General features: G+C 45.4%; 2 protein-coding genes across 2 annotated transcripts; both read right to left on the bottom strand.

Moving 5' to 3' along the window:
• Positions 1–1,091: 1,091 nt before the first annotated feature.
• On the bottom strand, positions 1,092–4,934 carry cdkn1bb (cyclin dependent kinase inhibitor 1Bb). Its single transcript, XM_061823636.1, has 3 exons — positions 4,068–4,934; positions 3,870–3,993; positions 1,092–2,742 (listed from the first exon to the last, which is right to left on the bottom strand). The coding sequence occupies exons 1-2, from the start codon at positions 4,501–4,503 to the stop codon at positions 3,878–3,880; spliced, it is 552 nt and encodes a 183-aa protein (XP_061679620.1). The 5' UTR covers positions 4,504–4,934; the 3' UTR covers positions 1,092–2,742; positions 3,870–3,877.
• Positions 4,935–6,302: 1,368 nt separating this feature from the next.
• Positions 6,303–10,878, bottom strand: yars2 (tyrosyl-tRNA synthetase 2, mitochondrial). The gene is made up of 5 exons (XM_061822525.1): positions 10,013–10,878; positions 9,748–9,915; positions 9,516–9,671; positions 8,435–8,605; positions 6,303–6,536 (listed from the first exon to the last, which is right to left on the bottom strand). Exons 1-5 carry the CDS (start codon positions 10,789–10,791, stop codon positions 6,377–6,379), a joined length of 1,434 nt encoding a protein of 477 aa, XP_061678509.1. The 5' UTR covers positions 10,792–10,878; the 3' UTR covers positions 6,303–6,376.
• Between the last annotated feature and the right edge of the window lie 1,901 nt (positions 10,879–12,779).

Below are 12,779 nucleotides of genomic sequence, written 5' to 3'. Positions count from 1 at the left end.
TCACCGCCATGTGAATAATGCCAGCCATTCACTCGCATAATGTTGTCATTTGTACGCACATACACACGACTGGATGCACGTAATAACATTTCAAAGCCAATCACTCAATTGATACCGTTCCAGCGTATGAAAAAGTTGATGATAAATTTTGACATGGCGAATAAAAAGGGACTCCCCCCCCCCCCGACGCGCCCGAGTTTCCTGCCACACGAGAACTCAGACTCGTATTTGAAAAGACATTAATCTCATTGTGCAAATTGTAAGTGTGCCAACCACAAAAAAAGTGTGACTTTTCTTTCCGTTCGGCTCGTCGCTTGCCACACGAAAACAGCCGCAGCAAATCCGTTTGCTCACAAACACTTTCAGGTGGGGGGAGGAAAAAAGACAAATGTTTTATGTTTTGCTTTCACTCATTGACCTCTCATTTTGTGCTGTCGGCTTTTTTTTTTTTTTTGTTCTCCAGGAAAGCCATTTTTTTCCTGCGATAAATAACACGATATGATTTCGTGCCTTTTGATTGGATGAGCCGCCTGTCAATCATCAGCCTGCTTTGTAGATTTACACTGGGATGGAATTCAAGTCCAGAAAAAAAAGTCACAATTTTTACACACACACAAAAACGCGTTAAAAAATATATTCAGATTAAATTTTATCTTTTTAGATGCTGCAATATTTTATAACCACAAATGACCAAAACAATTTATATATATAATATTTTATTGGGCTCAGTTTGCAACCTTGTTGACGAAACAAAAAAAAATATGCTTTTTAAAAAAAATGGAATTACAATCAAGTAAATCCCACTTTGGATGTGGATAAAAAAAATACACTTTTTTATATCCTAAAAAAAAGCTCAACATAAATTAGTAGAATTTGTCACTTTTTTTTTTTTTTTTTTTTTACAAAAAATGTATTAAGCAAAAATATTTACACGAAAGTATACGGGCAAGGGTGACAGCATTCTTCAGACGAGCTGATGTTTCTCCATCTGGTCCAGTTTGACACTGGGTCAGAACATAAGGCTAAAAAAAAAATAAAAGTCAAAACTACACACACACACACACACACATTAATAAAGAAAGCACAAGTATATTCAGATTAAATTTTATCTTTTTAATTGATTGCAACATTTTATAACCACAAATTACCACAAAAAAAAAGAAAATATCCACATCAAATATTTTATTGGGCTCAGTTTGCAACCTTGTTGACAAAAAGCAAACAAAAAGAAAACAAATATGCTTTTTTTAAAAATAATAAATGGAATTACAATAAAGTAAATGCCACTTTGGATAAATGTGAATCAAAAATAACCATTTTTTTATATCCTACAAAAAAAGCTCAACATAAATAAGTTAGTATAATTTCTCAGTGTTTTTTTTTTAACATTTTTTTTTGTTGCTGTTTTTGCTTTTTTTTTTACAAAACAATGTACAAAGCAAAAATATTTACACAAAAGTACACAGGAGACGGTGACTGCATTCCTCAGACGAGCTGATGTTTCTCCATCTGGTCCAGTTTGACACTGGGTCAGAACATTAGGCTCAAAAAAAAAAAAAAAAAAAAAAAAAAAAGCTTTTAGATGCCAACAGGAGCATCCTCAGCAGGCTAAACACAGATACATAAATGTGGATTTAGTTCAAGGTTATCACAAAGTCATACTATGTGAAGTCAAAAAAAAAAAAAAAAAAAAGTACTTGGCGGCCATCAGTTTGGTCTTGTAAGAACATTCAAACCGGGTCAATTAAGGCAGGCGAGTTGACGAAGAGGAGGACCTTACCGCGCGACCTACGACCTTTCGGTCCGTTTTTTTTCTTCAAAAAGTACCTCACAACTCCATCGCATCGTTTGAAAAGAAGCTGAGGCGTGCAAGGAACACAAATGGAAACACATACTCCGAGAAACTTGTTTTTTTTTTTTTTTTTTGTTTAAATCCTCCATCACAAACATGAGGGCCATTTAAATAAAATAAAATAAGAACATTTTGCAATCCTGGGAGGGGAAAAAAATAAAATAAAAAATAGTCGCTACATTTGTACCGTTCTTCACTGACGAGTTTGGAAGATGATGAGTGAAGAGACACTGCCGAGAGACTGAAGCGAAATACATACATGTGCTGTACGTAGGGATATATATATATATATATAAAAAAATTGTATCCATTATTTATTTTTCTCATTGTTTCAAAGTCAAGACTGCCCTTTCGGTAAATTCTAAAAAAAAAAAAAAAAACAAAAAAAAAAACAGCATTTTGGAAAATCAAACTACACTGCAATTCTTCAAGTCAATTCAAAAATTCACACCTTGTTTTGTAATATATAATATATATAAGTGTAAAGGATTTGTTTTCAAATCACAACGTTTTATGTGCTACATATGGAGAGAAAAAAAATAGATATAATTTATGTACACAGGTAGTACAAAAAGGAGCAAATAAAAAAAAAATAATAATAATCAAACCTAATTGCACACTGCTACATCGAATGCTTTTTCAGAGGCAGTAACTTAAAAAAAATTATTTTGAGTGCCACGACTTGTTTTTTTTTTTTTATTTTTTTTTTTTAGTGTTTTTCTTATTCAGTGCTTCAACAGCGTCCTTGAGGAGAGCTGATATGTTTCTCATGATGCGAGTACTTCCTCTTCTTCCAAAACGAGAGAAAAACAAAAACAAAAAATAGTTGACCAACACTGGAGCCCCCCCCCCCCCCCCCACCCCCCAACAAGGAAAATGCTTCTTCAGCTCTGTGAAGGGGAGGGAAAAAAAAGACAATTATTTAAATGCAACTCGGGAAATAAAGCTGGACGTACATACATGACATATACATGAGACAATTATGGACTAAACGATCACGAGTTATGGACTAAATTACATATTTTTCCAGTAATAGAGGGATAATGACTGCATAAGTGCAACTGAAATGCATTGCAAACATTCCAACTACTATAAAGTAACTTTGAAGTACTTCATGACATGACAAACAAATGAAGTCCCACTTATGATTATCAAAACTACAAAAAAATATATAATAATCACAATAAAATGAAATCCCCCTTCAATAAAAAAAATGTTCTCCGGCTAATCTGTGCCATAAAATTAAAAGAGATAAGCTAAATCATAACTGTGCTCTGAAAGTGACGTGCAAAAATGCAACAACATGCACTTTTAAAAAACTACTTTTGTACATTATTAAACCATACGAAGCATGCAAAGCTCTTGATTTTGGAAAAAAAAAAAGGCAACAATAATTTACTTTCAAAGCTCCCCGCGTGCAAATGATAAAATAAATTTGAGTTTTGAATATGTCGACAAGCGGCGTGCATCGCAAATCGCGGGGGAAAAAAAATAAAATTAACTCCATAAAAAAAGCACAAAAAAAACCATGCAAGATTGCAGTTTTGCACATACACACACGCAGGGGCGTCGACAGATGTGCGCGTCGAGAAGAGACCCCTCCCCCCCCCCCCCACCGTCCGCCTCACGTACACGCGCACGAGGGCAGTGGCTGCTGACGTGTTACTACTACTACGCCCGCAGTCACGCACGCGAGTTGTTTACAACTCGCGAACCAGGTGCGGCGATGAAAGGGGGAAAAAAAATTTAAAAAAAAAAATTAAAAATAAAATGACGACGAAACGTGCGCGCACTCGTCGGACGCGCAAACAAAAAGACTTGACAAACACGACGTCAAATTGCACTTTCACGCATAAATTAGTAACGTTTGTGTGTGCGTTCGCACAGTCTAATATTTTTGACTTTAACTTCCATCATATAATAATAATAATAATTGTTATAGCGATACATCCGTCCGTACGGTCACATTAAACTCTCCCTACTACCGCGAGCATTCGTAGCAAAACATAACTCTCACCGTCCGTCTCACGTTTGCCTCGCCGGGCTTCCGCTGCTCTTTCTGGGCGTGTGTTCGGCGGAACGGCTCCGGTTCGGACACTCGGCCGGACTGCTGTGCGTCCTCTTACTTTGGGTTGAGGGCTCTGGGGGAAAGCATTTTTAATTAAAAAATAAATAAAAAGGGAGTAGTCCGTTTTTGGGGAGGTTGATTAAGTACCGTGACAGGCAGGTCTCTTCCTCAACGCGGTGCACTGCTCCGGGCACGACGCGGGCCCGCCGGCCCGTTCGTCCTCGCCGGGCTCCGCGACGACACGGCGGTGGTTTCCGTTTACATCCACGCGGTTGTTCTCCGTAGCCCCCCGCCCCGGCCGCGGCGGCCGCGTGTAAAAGTCCGGCACCTCTCCGCAGTCCACCGGCTCCCAGCGGAAGCCGCCGTCGCTTTCCAGCGGGTCGTCCGAGGCGAAGTCGAAGCTCCACTTGGCGGCGGCGGCCTTCTCCAAATCCCGCAGGTGTCCCATTAAATCCCGCCGGAGCTCGTCGTGGTCCACCGAGCCGAAGAGGTTGCGGCAGGCCGACGGCTTCGGGTGCCCGGACGAGCGCGGCTCGCTCCGCTCCAACGTCGGGCTCCCGCTGGATAGTCGAACATCGGACATTTTTTTTTTGGGGTAGTTTTTAATTCCACCCCCCCGCCCCTCCACCACCACCACCGAGGAAAAACACACCAACACAACCCGGGAGCGTCCACCTTACCCCCCCCCCTCCCACGGGATGGAAAAACAACAACTCTTCGCTGGGTAAGATCCAAAAAAATATATAAAACGCGACGTAGGTTGAAGATGGGGGAGAATTTAAAAATAAAACGTCCGTTCACGCCATTCAAACGATAACCGCGAGAGCTCTTGCGTCGCCTCCGCCAACTCGCAGCCGCTTCTTGTCACTTTAAATCCGCTCGCGGGTGGGGGTGAGGAAAAAAAACAAAACAAACAAAAACAGCGAAACTGCACACCGGAGCTTCCCCGAAGCCAATATGGCGATGACGGTCGACTCGCTCCGAGTTAGCGAGCTTGACTGCAAAGGCAGAGGGGGGCGGGGACAAGAGACGTGATTGACACGCAGCCGCTGGTTTAAACCTAAACGCGGACGCCGATTGGTCCGAAATGCCCATTTGACCCCGCCCACTCGCCTGAAAGTGGGCCCGACCAAAGGGGGAAGGCGGGGCCAAAGCGGCCACCTTGTTTGTTTTGCTTCTTGTTACGTCGTGCGCCCCATTTTCAAGAGAACTGCGTGGAAGGCTCGTTTTGCGCGTGACGTCGCTGACAACTGCGAACTTTCACTACGATTGGCCTCGACAGGTTTCAAGTGGCAAAAAACAAAACAAAAACATTCAGTAAGATGTCAAAACTAGTACTTTTTTTTAACCCGCCCCCCACCCTTTTAAAAAGTTTGAAAAATACGCAGGATTTTGTCCTTCCTTGGCACCAATACCGTCACATTTGACTAATTTCTGACATTGATTCTCGCAAAAATATTTAGCACTCCAAGCATCCATCATCATCGTCATAACCAAATTTAAAATGCACTACTGTCATAAAAGATTGATACCACTCACCTACAAAGTAAAAAACATAGAGTAGAAAAAATAGATATCTTCAAGTGAGGCACAGTGTGATATTAGATTTTGTAATAACTTGTAACTTGTATGAAGGTTGGCCACATACATTTCAAGAAATTATTTATTATAAGTTTTATTAAGTAATCTGCCAATGACTGTGCAAGATTCTAATTATAATACAAACATAAATAATGGTGGCACAGCTGGAAAGTGTCAGCCTCACAGTTCTGAGGTCCCGGGTTCAATCCCAGACCCGCCCGTGTGGAGTTTGCATGTTCTCCCCGCGCCTGCGTGGGTTTCCTCCCACATCCCAAAAACTTGCAACATTATTTGGACACTAAATTGCCCCTACGTGCGATTGTGAGTGCAGCTACGTGCCCTGCGATTGACTGGCAACCAGTTCAGGGCCTCATTTTGCCACCCCGCTTCTGCCCGTTGACAGCTGGGATAGGCTCCAGCACTTCCCGCGATCCTCATGAGGATAAGCAGCAAATAAAATGGATGGATGGATTATTTGGACACTCTAAACTGCCCCTAGGTGTGAGTGTATGCGTATGTTCCCCGCAATTGGCAGGCAACCAGTTCAGGGTGTACCCCACCTCCTGGCCGTTGACAGCCGGGATAGGCTCCAGCACTCCCCGCGACCCTCGTGAGGATAAGCGGCGAAGAAAATGGATGGATGTTTTATTAGTGAAGGCTGTCTGTGTGTGAGCTCATCAATCCTGCAGAGTTCTGGGGCCTTTCGATGATTACGACAACGGCTCCCCCTTCTGTTCGTTTAGCAAACAGTTTAAAAGTGAGCAGGCCAGATGCAAAGTTTCAATAAAATCGTTTTAATGATCACAGTTTAGAATCTGCATCATCTCTGTACAATATTTATACGCAAACAAAAATAGAAGTGCCTTCCACACCTTTCAGAGACCGAGCCATTTGATGATATAGAAGTTCTTCTTGCCCACTCGGACCAGCGTGAGTCCGTTGGCCAGAATGTGGAGCTTGGGGATCAGCACCTGCTCCGGTTTGTCCGTCCGCTGGTGGTTGAGCCACACCGCTCCTTCCGAAACCATCCGGTACCTACACGAAAAAAGCAAAAATCACACAATCAATTCCTGCCCCACTCTGGTCCCGAATAAGAGAAGCGTAAAGACGTGGTAGATTTCCCAAGGGACCATTCGAGTGCTTGCGGTGATGACATTGTAAGTAATTAGTAATTACCGTGCTCGCTAACGGGAAATGACAGTTTTGTTGGTTGCCGTTTTTGTCTTTGCTAGAGCAAGAAATGTTCATGGGTCAATGTGACGTTTTTTCAGGTTGACATGCATGACAAAAAAAATGGCTTTCTCAACTTCCTCGGAGGTATCTCGTTCAAGCTTGGGTCAGAGGCCTGGGAGCTTGAGGGTTCCACGCAAGATCTTAGCGCTTGGTGCTCCTGGCGACTGGTGCCACCCCCCCAGGTTGAGCGTCTCTCTCGCTTTTCGTGTTCCTTTTTCCGGATGTAGCCGTCACTCGGCACCGCCACATCCATCACGACAGCTGTCCTCCCATGTTTATCGTGATCTGAAAGCTCCAGCGAATCGTAGCCTTGTTGTTCTCAACCACCTTGGTTGGTGTCTGACACCTTTGAGTCTGGGAGCCCCAGTCCAAATTTTGTCCAGATGTTCCAATCCACTGAAGAGCCAACAGGAAGCAGAACTGGAGGTGGCAGAAATGAAGACGACGAGGTTCTCGCTCGGAGTGAGCGGGATGAGAAATGAGCTCATTGGAGATACAGCCAAAGTTGGATGTTTTGGAGACAAGATTCGAGAGAGCAGACTTCGACGGTTTGGACATGTCCAGAGACGAGAGAGTGAGTACATTGGTAGGACGATGGTAAGGGTGGAGCTGCCAGGGAAAAAGAGCGAGAGGGAGACCAAAGAAAGGGTTGATGGATGTTGTGAGGGAGGACATGAGGACAGCGGGTGTTGGAGAGGAAGATGGACGGGATAGGCTTAGATGGAATAAGATGGCACGCTGTGGGGACCCCTAACGGGACAAGCCGAAAGGAACAGAAGAAGAAGTTCCAATCCACAATTTCTGCCATCTGGTATGTCTTGGCTACTGTTAGATCCTGCTGGGACGTGCTGCACTGTCTCGGGGGCTTCTTTGCACAATCTGGGGCCCTCTCCTACCCGGTAGTCCTCTACAGATGGTGATCCATGATTACGGCCTCCTTACTTGTCTTTCATTCCATCCTCCGGTATCTTTTTTGTTTGTCAGCCATTTCATCAATTTGTTGGCGGTAAATGCCTTGCAGGTCTCGTCTTTCCACGACAGCCCACCAGGCTCCTTCTCCTTACTGAGCTTGTCTTTCCCGAGGCACTCACTGTGATTTGACAGGCGCGTATGCGCCCGTGCGCCATCGCACTCCCAAATCTGCACAGCCGAGCACGAAAAATCACGTGCGTAAAATTGGTTACGAGTAGAAATACACAGATATTGAAAGATGTCGCTTATTTTGTGTAGTCTTGACCTATGTTCCCTCTAAGCTGCGCCACTGCGCAATTGCGCACTTACTCAGCGCACATGAAAACCGATCCAGCGCAGTGAACCAGCGCTCGGTCTCTAACAACGAGCTGCTACTCAGCCTACTTCTACTCCCTGATTTACCTGACACCGCCCGCCTCCGCTCTCGAAGGGGGTACACTCGTAATTACAAACAAAACACACACCCGCAACATTATATCTGCGGGCATGACTGGTGGACCACACCCGTAACTTTATATCTGCGGCCATGACTGACCACACCCGTACATTTTTCAAATGTGATTGACTGCTGAGGCGTTCACTAAGTAATGCGTCCCCGGAGGTCGACTCCTTGGACCAAAGTCCAGCAGAAATAGTAAGATAGTATCGGAAAACATATTTACAACTTGACCGTTACTAGACAAAGTTCTATTCAAACTTGGCATGGGGTAAGGGAGGGAGCGACCTACCCTTTGGGACCCTCTGGGATGGCTTTGACCAGTTGGCACGCGTCGATGACGGTGGTCCCCGGCTCCAGGAGCAGCTCGTGGAAGGGAGCCTCTCGGAAGAGCTCCTGCAGCTCAAAGTCGCTCATCTGCTCCAGCGCCTTCACGCTGCTGTGGTACAAAGTGTTGGTGCATCTGTGGAAAAAAACATTCGCATTCAAAGAGAACCACGAAAGCGTTGGCCTCACAGTTCTGAGGTCTGTGTGGAGTTTGCATGTTCTCCATGCACCTGGGTGGGTTTTTCTCCGGGTACTCCGGTTTTTCTCCCGCATCCCAAAAACACGCGACTTGAATTGGACACTCTAAATTGCCCCTTGGCGTGATTGTGAGTGCGGCTGTGCGTCTCGATGTGCCCTGCGATTGGCTGGCTACCATTTCAGGGTGTCCCCCGCCTCCTACCCGTTGACAGCCCGCGACCCTCGTGAGGATAAGCAGCAAAGAAGATGGATGGATTTATGAACTTGTCTTGGCATCAGAAATCAAGAGGAATATTTTTTTAAAATTGTTGTTTGGTAACACAAAAATGCTTGTCATATCTCAACGTGATCATTTATGACATGGCAATTTCAAATTTTGGGACAGATTTTAACAAAAGTCACAAAAGTTGAAGCATATGATTTGCCTCTGCGGGCCACATCAACTCATATGGTGGGCCGGATGTGGCCCCCGGGCCTCGAGTTTGACACCCGTGGCATACAGGGCAGCGCGGTTGGAAAGTGTCGGACTCACAGTTCTGTGGTCCCAAGTGCGATCCGAGCCCCCCGAGTTCGCATGTTCTCCCCACGCCTACGTGGTTTTTTCTCCGGGCACTCCGGTTTTTCTCCCACATCCCAAAAACATGCAACACTAATTGGACACTTTAAATTGCCCGTAGGCGTGATTGTCAATGCGCCTGTTTGTCTCGATGTCCCCTGCGATTGGCCGGCGACCAGTTCAGGGTGTCCCCCGCCTCCGGCCCGTTGACAGCCCGGATAGACCCCAGCACTCCCGCTACCCTCGTGAGGATAAGCGGCAAAGAAAATGGCCGGATGGACGGGATTCTAACCTCTTGGCGCTCTCGAGGCCCTCCTTCCCATGCACCAGCTTCGTCACCTCCGCCGCCAGCCGTTTATGCGCCAGCCGTTTCCCCGGATCGGCTCTCTGCTGCTCCATCAGGCTTTCTACCTCGGCCAGAGGCAGAAAGGTGAACAGCTTCAGGTACCTTGAGGACACCGCCGTTGACACATCGCAGGAAAACGCGACTCGAGAGCTCTTCAATTTCGGGGTACCTCACCCACCTTTCCACGTCGGCGTCAGGCTGGCGGAGGAAAAACTGGTAGAGCTCGAAGGGAGACGTCCTGTCGCGGTCCAGCCACACGGCGTTCCCCGCCGTCTTGCCCAGCTTGTCCCCCGACGAGCTGGTGACCAGCGGGAGGGTGAGGCCGTAGACCTCCTCGTTGCTCACCCTGGAGGGGGATCAAGAAAGAGGTGATCAAGACTGGGGTGGACTTTCAGTGTTTTGGGAGTCACGGCTGGTGAACGGTTTTTTTTTTTTTTTTGTACTTGTGGATGAAGTCGTGGCCGGACATGAGGTTGCCCAGCTGGTCGGTGCCCCCGAGCTGGATCTTGCAGCCGTAGATTTGGTTCAGGTGGTGGAAGTCGTAAGCCTGGAAGGCCTGGTAGGTGAACTCGGTCAGGCTCATCCCCTCCGAGCTGCGCAGCCTGGACTGGACGCTGTGGCGGCTCAGCATGGTGCCCATGCGGAAGTGCCTCCCGATCTCCGACAGGAATCTCACCACGTTCCAGTCTTTATACCAGCTCAGGTTGTTCAGCACGGTCACGGTCCCCGGCGTCTTGGAGCCGTCGTGGAAGTGCAACTCGTGGTTGATGAAGATCCTGTGGATGGTCTCGCGGATGCGGCGGGTGTTCGCTTCCACGACGTCCGCGGACAGCTGCTCGCGTTCGCTCGTTTTCCCGCTGGGGTCGCCGATCCGCGCCGTGGCCCCGCCGAGTAAGGCCAGCGCGTGGTGGCCGGCGCTCCGGAAGTGCAGCAGGCCGATAAGGGCGAGCAGGTTGCCGACGTGGAGGCTGTCGGCCGTGGGGTCGAAGCCGCAGTACACGGTCTGAGCGCCGGAGCGCAGCAAGTCGGGGAGTCGTTCGTGCGCCGCGTCATCCGGGAAAGACTCCTTGACGATTCCGCGTTTGTAAAGACCGCGCAGCAGCCCGTTGCGCACCGAGACAGAACCGTGAAATTTACATTTCAGTGCGAAATTTGACGTCGGCGGAACGCAAGACGTGTGTCGTAAAACATAGCGGCAGACCCGGGCCATGGACGCCGCCATGTTGACCAGGAGAGCGGAAGAAGGAGGAGGAGTCACTCGAGGTCGCGGCTGGGGGAGAGGGCGCCCTCCAGCTGAGCGGGGAAGTAACTGCAGAAATTTTAAATTTTATGGTTTTTTTTTTTTCCAATTTTCCACAAAAAATACAAAAAGCAACATAGCAGAAAAGGAAACAAATCTGAAAGGGAAAACCCAAATGATCACACATTAAAAAAAATGTATGTTTGGGATGTTTTTTTTTTTTTTTACTATCGTGATTTAAAGTACAAGTTACCCTGCTAAATTTTTTTTTATAGAACATTTCGAAAGAACTATTGAACTTTGGACCCAAGTCGGATAGAATTTCTATTGTTCTGTAGAATTTCTATAGAAAATAACAGCCAAAGTTCTACAGAATAAGATGTTCTGTACAAATTCTATAGATTTATATAGATTTTTTTTCAGCAGAATTGGACTTTATTTCAACACTTTTTAATAATAATGCAGTTAATGAGTTGATGCAATGTAACATATTTCAGGAGCAACCAAAGTGCACAAAAGTTCATCTCAAATGTTTTTTTATTTTGAATTTTTGAAATCCATCCAACATCAGCTCATTGTATCATTTGAATGACTAGCAATACGTTCCACAAATAATAATAATTTACGGCATCTTGTAGCGAGCTCCAATACACAATGTATATCACGTCCTCGTTGGGTGGCCTCCTCGCGTGACACACAGACTAACAAAATCAATCATATGCTTATTTTTAACACAACTGAAAGTAGTGTTGAGCCAGAATTTGGGGGGGAAAAATGAGTGTGTGAATCCATATTGGCATATATCTATAGATGATCGAGAACAGTACATCTCCATATCCTGAGTTCAACAAAGGAGCAATAAATGTCCTTCAGACAAGTCCCTTCCAGCACATGCGCAAAAACAAAACATCCCCATACGAAGAAATATGTCACTTTATTCCCTTTTGGGCCCACTTTCGTGATATGATGTGATATTAAACCTACTTTAAATTTGAAATTCTTCACTGATACTGTGTATAAGCTAGTGTAGGATCTTCACCCAAAAGCTATGAAATATTGTACTTTTCCGTGTCACACGCGTGTCATCTCACGTTTTTTTGTTTTGTTTTGTTGCACATGTGGTAAGGCACACAGTTTTGCATATATGACTTCAGTATTCCTTGCTTGGAATTTTTTATGCAGGCGGGGGTGGATGAAACTGCAGAGAGACTCAATGTGCACATTCTTTCAAAATGATGTACCCTATTTCCTTAAATAGTGCCGGCGGACGGGACGCTGCCAGCGGAGCACGCGCGGCATCTGTAAAGCTGACGCTTGCAGATAAATGATAAATCTTACAGCAAAATTGAAAAGAAAGAAATTAAAATGAATTTAAGCAAATGAGAATAATCTCTGAGGGCGGGCAAGGAAAAAGTCATTAAAAAAAAGTTAAAGTCAAGTTTTGAAAGAAAAAAAAAAAGTGACCATTTGAGTTGGTCTGGGAAATTATGACAATTTTAACAAGTCATTATGAACACATTTGTGCATTAAAAAAAAAAATCCCTTATACACAAAGTATTTTTGTCACATTGTGTCCAAAAAAAAAACATTTGGAGATGTATGACTTTTTTTGAGGTGGCACGGTGAGGCAGCTGGTAAACCTTTGGCCTCACAGTTCTGAGGACTTGGGTTCGACCCCGGCCCCACCTGTGTGGAGTTTGCATGTTCTCCCCGTGCCTGCGTGGGTTTGCTCCCTCATCCTCAAAGCATGCAATATTAATTGGACACTCTAAATTGACCCTGCGTGGGATTGTATTTTGTTAGCCTTTATGTGCCCTACGATTGGCTGGCGATCAGTTCGGGGTGTACCCCGCTTCCTGCCCGTTGACAGCTGGGATAGTCTCCAGCACTCCCTGCGACCCTCGTGAGGATAAGCGGCAAAGAAAATGGATGGATGACTTGTTTGAATAACATTTCATTTAAAAAAAAAT

The sequence above is a fragment of the Syngnathoides biaculeatus genome, chromosome 6 (genome assembly GCF_019802595.1).
Source record: "Syngnathoides biaculeatus isolate LvHL_M chromosome 6, ASM1980259v1, whole genome shotgun sequence".
Taxonomy (NCBI): Eukaryota; Metazoa; Chordata; class Actinopteri; order Syngnathiformes; family Syngnathidae; genus Syngnathoides; species Syngnathoides biaculeatus.
Note: the sequence above shows the minus strand (reverse complement) of the source record. Positions and strands in the feature narration are given on the sequence as shown.